Below are 6,000 nucleotides of genomic sequence, written 5' to 3'. Positions count from 1 at the left end.
AAAACCTGTAGAGTGTAGCGAGACAGGGTGAGTAGGAGGTGGGGAGAACGAGAAACTGCAACTCTGCAGCTCAAATTCTTAGTCCTGTTATCTCTGGGACAGATCTGCACTAAATCCAAATTGATCAATGTTTACTTGTGCCAACTCTTATCCATTTTTTCAGTCCAACACAACAGCTTGCTTTGAAACTCATAGCAATATTTAGAGCTTGCTCACCCAACAAAATATGCCTGAACTGTAAGCTGAGATTTACATTTAGTGCACAGAGGTGTCTTTAAGATGATATTAAATTTGTAAACAAAATTAATTGTGTTAGTTTTCAGACTAAAATCAAATGGTTGGGGTTGGCTGGGAGCCTCTATTGTTATGAAACCTTGACTGATCCCACCCCAGATAAACTTTATGCTGGACGAGGAAGAGATTATGGAGGACTTGAAAGCACTCAATAAGCTGGTCTCTCTACCTGGGGAGGTGTGTTAACATTCTTAATTTGAAGGGGTGCCTGGAGAAAAGCCCTAGGTGACTTCCGATAAATTGCTAGATTCTCCTTCCAATTTGCCTTGATTTCACTTGTGAAACAAAAGGAGAATTTTGCCTTACATCAAAGTCACTTAGGGCCTCATTCTGTGCATCCCTTGTATTTTGCAAATGATAGTAATATTTATAAGATTGACTGTTGTTAGTGCAGGAACAGTTGACATTTTTGGCCAGAGTGAAATAATCCAGTCATTACTGCAAATTATTTGGATCTCCTCAAGAACAATGATCATTTTGTTTATAGATAAAGCCCTTTTTGCACTCTTTATAAATTGCCACGATCATTGTGAAGAGTACATGTACAACTGAGATTTAAATAATCCTTGCATTGATTTGCAGCGAGGAAAATCCCCCAGGAAATTTCCATTGTGTTGCTTTAGTGTGACCACAAAATATTGCCAGCTGTAACACTGCAATAGGGGCATATATCCCTGTTTTGACCAAAAAGTCAGAAAAATGCTCAAAGTATCCCAGTTTTAGCCTGTACTTTGGATTTTGTGTGGTAAACCATTGCTAGGAATTTTGCCTGTTTGAATTTAGTGGCCGTTTGATGTGATCAAATCCTTTGAAATTCAGCTTTTAGGCAAGACACCACTAAGGATCCACATTTAACACACAAAATCTGCAATGCATACTATAACTGGGCAAGTTTGGAGTGTTTTCCTGACGTTTTGGCCAAAAAAGCATTTCATTACCCCTCGTGTGTACAAAGCCCTAAAATATTGGGCATACCCACTTTGAGGTTGCATTCAATTCTGTTGTGTTTTGTTTGCTAATGTTCCTCAGGTATCTTCATCTCAATCTCGCTCAGAAAATAAAACAGGAAACAGTCGCATTAAGACGTCTTCAGGTATGTTCAACAGCTGATGTCTTAATTTTACGTGCAGAATTTAAAATCACCATAAGTTTGTTATTGAAAGCTTTTATGGAGAAAAAGGAATAAAAATCATAATGCAGGACTGGCTTCCACTGTTAACCCTTTAAGCCCTGACAGTGATCAGCATCAAATTTCTCCTTGTGATATCAATCCCTATTCAACCCTTGCGGTCATTAGAATTAAGCTTATGATCACCCAAGGTGAATATTCTTCAGTTGATATTTTAATAACTTCTCCCCAGTACTTTTATAAGAAAAGTATGGTAACAAGATAGGAGAATTAATTTGTCCTTTGATATTGAGCTCACTTTTCTCATTCAAAACACTGAAAAACATTAGATCTATGAGAATGATGTATTATTCAGTAATAACACAGGCAAATTCGGAAAAAGAAATTCCGACTGCTCCTATCAGGAGTCAAACCTAAGAACTTCTCATTACTAGTTCGGATGCTCTACCATTGAGCTACAGGAGACTCGTGTGAGCTAAGGCCATGAAACTTGGTTCATTGGACAAATATCCTGCATACTGCTAGCATTGGAATGTCAATGAGTGCATATGCGCAATGAAAGGAAATGTGATGTAATATTTTAAGCCTGGTAAACAAGTGAGAATGATGTATTATTCAGTAATGACACAGGCAAATTCGGATCTCTGTTTTGGACATCAATTCCTGATGATTCACTACATTTGTTTCTAAAAGATGAAAAGATTCATGAAAACTAGTCTAAAATGCACTCAGCCCTTCAATTAGACTAGTTTGCACAATGTCTTACTGCTATTCTTTCTCAAAACTCTCTTTCCAGGGAATGGCTCTCATTCAGAAATCTCATATCCCATTGAAGTCCGATCTGAGGATGGAAAGCTGTTCTATGATAAGAAATGGTAATCCTTTGCTTTTTTCTTTTCTTTTTTCAAATTTAATAATGTATGTGCCAAGTTCTTTGGATGGAAACTGTAGCCCATGTCTCTCATCCCACATCCCTTCTCAGCGCCATGTATCTTTTGTCTGTCATGTCACCCATAGTCTCCCACACAGTCGTTATTGGGGTCATCACGCAATGCTTTTCCCCACCAAGCATTGCGTGATGACCCTAATAACTGCTACGTAGGAGACTATGTCACCCATTAGCTAGGCTTATTTTTGCTGTACATATGTGAACTCCACCTGTGGGAACTATGGTTATTTTACAGGGTTCGTGCTACTCCTTGAAGTCCTTGAAAAGCTCTGGAATTTAATTTTAGATTTCAAGGGTGCTTGAAAAGCCCTTGAAAAGAAGAATTTTTGGTGAAAGTGCTTGAAAATAATGAAAACTCCTTGAATTTTTATTCGGATGGGAAATAATGTGGGATGGTAACAAAGTAGTTCAGGGATTAAGTGCAGATTTCAAAATCTGGGACAGATTATATCCAGGGAAGCTTTTTTAAAGTTGATATTCATGACCAATGAAAACATTTTGAAACAGTGCAAGACAAAGTAACCTTGTTTTGACTACTCTTTGAAAACTCAGTTTTTAGTGCTTGAATACTCCTTGAATTTTATGTCCAAAAACCAGCACGGACTATGTTTAAAGTGTCAAATGGTTTCAAGACTGCCTTAACTGGTGATCCATCTTTCCATCAGGTTTCACAAGGGCTGTGGTGTTGTTGTAGAGACAAGAGAAAATGGAAGATACAGGTGAGATTACTTACTGTAGTGAGCACCAGTGCAGTGTATGTTCCGTCAAAGAACATAGTCAATGCAGAGGAAGTATCCTATTTACTATGAGTTAATTTGATCGAAATTAAAAAGAAACTACTGTAGGCACTGGGCCTTACATGTACAAATGCTCAAAATGAACCAATGGACAATGGAGGTGACATTAGGCTTTGGAGAAGCTACAATTCTGCCCAGTATTTCTGGGACAGATACGAAAATAACATTTGCAGTGTTCATTTGTGTTTTGGATATCTATATTGGGAATTTTTGAAAAAGGCCCCCCCCCCCCCCCACTCCCCCAAGTAACGTTGATAGCCACTGAAATCATTTGGACTGTACATGAACACAGCAACATGACAACATTTCATGGGGGGCGGGGAGGTATTGTTGAGTTTTGGAAATCATCCCAGCATTTTTGGCCAGGATTGTAGCTCCATGAGCTGAGGAGCCGGTCATCAACAAAACAGTCCCCCTTTCTTAAAGTTCATTTTTTTTTCTTGATGCACTGTACAATAATAATAATAATATTTATTGACAGAACACAAATATAACTTACTGGGACTTTTATTCTAAAATCCTCTTCAGACCCAAAATAAACATGCTTTTTTAATCTTTCTTTTCGTTACAGTGGTTCGCTTCACTCTGTTGGCCAGTCAGAGGTAAGCCGCAATTTTGTTAATTTCTTTTTTACCTCCTTAACTAGCCGGTGCACAGACGTGTCCTTTGAGCTCAAGGAAATTGCGAGATGCCTATGTGCAGGCTATTATTAAATAAGATTAGGCTGTGTCAAAATCATTATTTTTTCCAGCAGTTAAAGGGGAAAAAGGAAAAAAAAGAAATTTTTAAAATAATTTGGTTTTAATCCAATAACCATCCTGACAACACACTTACAAAGAAACAAAAACAGAAAAAAAAGCTGTGATGATATTAATATGTAGTAATAAAGTTCACAACGTACGACGTAAGAAAATGCAGACTTAGCCAAACCACAATTTAGCAAATCATCTTTTGACCCAAAGATGTGAATTTGCTCATCTCAGGTGTGGCTAAATCTCTCTCCCTTTTCATGGTTAACCCTGAAGCCCCTATAAGTTAGAAAAAAATCTGGTTAATGCCGTTGTGTTTGATTTTCCTCTAGATTTGGATCAAGAAAACAGACAACACCAAAGTCCGTATTTACATTTCCTCGCTGATAAAAGGCAAATTTCATCTCAAGAAGAAAAACACCAGTAGCAGCAATTCAAGCATCAGTTCTACTCCTGCGATGACTCATACCAGTAATACATAGCATGCCCTTGAAGACAGTTTTCCTTTGTGTAAGATAATGAACAGTGGGTGTTTCTTTGGATTTGTTAGAAACTATACTTGAGCACTAAATTAAATATTGACTCCTTAACCCTTTAAGTCCCAGGGGGATCAACATCTCATTTCTCCTTACAATGGCCCTGCTTGATTTAAATAACATTTAAGTCAGGAGAATAAAGGAAATAATCTTCTCAAACTCATTAATAATTATTCAAAAGCCAAAGACAAAGGAAGTCATGCACCTGTGACATGTTTGGATATCTGATGAAAAACTCCTCCTATTTGCATCCTTAATTTCTCCTTCAAAATCAGGTTGTTTGAGAAGTTATATCAAACACTCATCACAGTGTTTCATCAAAAACCTCGAACTTCGTCAAAAATACCCTGCTATGCATCGTATTTTTAACTCTCTTCTCTGTGTTTGATATGTGATGAAACAGTGTCTCGTGTTTGATATATTACATCAGAGATGAAATGCCTTGATTTTTAGAGAGTCTCCCAACCAGTAGCATTGGAAATATATGGAGAACAGTAAGGAGAAATTACATGTTGATATTGGAGCTGAATTAATATGGTGCAGCTAATTGGAGTCACACTCAAGACTGGAAGTGGTGTCGATAATATTGTCAGAGTATAAGATAAATATAAGAACGGATAAGAACAAGAAAATTGGCCAATTGTGAATTTCATGAGACGGTGCTATTACGATCATTTTACCCTTTTCAACCATTCAACAAAATTTTGGGTAAATGTGAGACTTTCTTTGTCAATTCTGCACTGTCAAGACTGAGTGAATAGACCATTTTGCACCTTCTTGTTTCAGGGTCTGTTCTTGTTATCTTAATACTGTATTTTCTTGTAGAGAATGGTTGAGTGTCGGTATGTGAATGGTCGTTTTGGAAGTCAATTCTGTATATATGTATTAACATTGTATGACTCTGTAATAAAGATTTCAGAATACTGATGTCTGTCCATTCTTTTAAGTAATTTTCAGTAAATTAAATTTACTGAAAATTGCTAAAACCCTTTTTGTGATGCACTTCTGAGTCCAAAATAATTACATATTTTATAAACCCTACAACTCGAAGGCAATCTTCTCTTGGGGCCAATGTGGTACCTTGCTTAAGTAAGCAAAGCATTTGAGGCGTTATGTGCCACATGGCACGAAGTGGACAGGTCACGGGTAGGTAAGAACCAAAACCAAAAAAATAACCTGCAATGTTTTCTGACGGAGGCAGCGTAGCCATGTATCATCATCTGTAAAGTGGGATACTTTTTCGATTTTTCCCTCCACCAGTAGTCATTTTATCTCCCTGTCCCTCGATTACCAGACAAAATTCCCATCCTTAGCAAGGGTGGAACACTGTGCCTGTCATCGTTTCAGTTTTCTCTAACTATATAATTACTATACTAAATTTTAAAATTAATGCAGATGTCAATGTAACTTATGACCCTTGTAACAATGCTCATATACAGCTGTTTTGACAAAGGTCTGAAAAAAAGTGTTAAAAGTATCCGCGACAATGCCGAACGGTAGTCTGGGAAATACCCAAATAAAAGCTCAGAATCCATATTGCCCGCCA

The 6,000-nt window shown here is 37.4% G+C and overlaps 1 protein-coding gene across 1 annotated transcript in view; it reads left to right on the top strand.

Moving 5' to 3' along the window:
* The window catches only part of LOC146482724 (sin3 histone deacetylase corepressor complex component SDS3-like), a 12,126-nt gene extending 6,745 nt beyond the window's left edge, over nucleotides 1-5,381 (top strand). Inside the window, exons 10-15 of the mRNA XM_085106793.1 lie at nucleotides 389-471; nucleotides 1,324-1,387; nucleotides 2,220-2,298; nucleotides 3,038-3,091; nucleotides 3,741-3,771; nucleotides 4,251-5,381. Coding sequence (XP_084962919.1) covers nucleotides 389-471; nucleotides 1,324-1,387; nucleotides 2,220-2,298; nucleotides 3,038-3,091; nucleotides 3,741-3,771; nucleotides 4,251-4,400 — 461 coding nt within the window. The 3' untranslated portion in view covers nucleotides 4,401-5,381. The remainder of the gene's footprint in view (nucleotides 1-388; nucleotides 472-1,323; nucleotides 1,388-2,219; nucleotides 2,299-3,037; nucleotides 3,092-3,740; nucleotides 3,772-4,250) is intronic.
* The last annotated feature ends 619 nt before the right edge of the window (nucleotides 5,382-6,000 follow it).

This window comes from Pavona decussata, unplaced genomic scaffold (genome assembly GCF_977016875.1).
Source record: "Pavona decussata unplaced genomic scaffold, jaPavDecu1.1 SCAFFOLD_44, whole genome shotgun sequence".
In the NCBI taxonomy this organism is placed as follows: Eukaryota; Metazoa; Cnidaria; class Anthozoa; order Scleractinia; family Agariciidae; genus Pavona; species Pavona decussata.
Note: the sequence above shows the minus strand (reverse complement) of the source record. Positions and strands in the feature narration are given on the sequence as shown.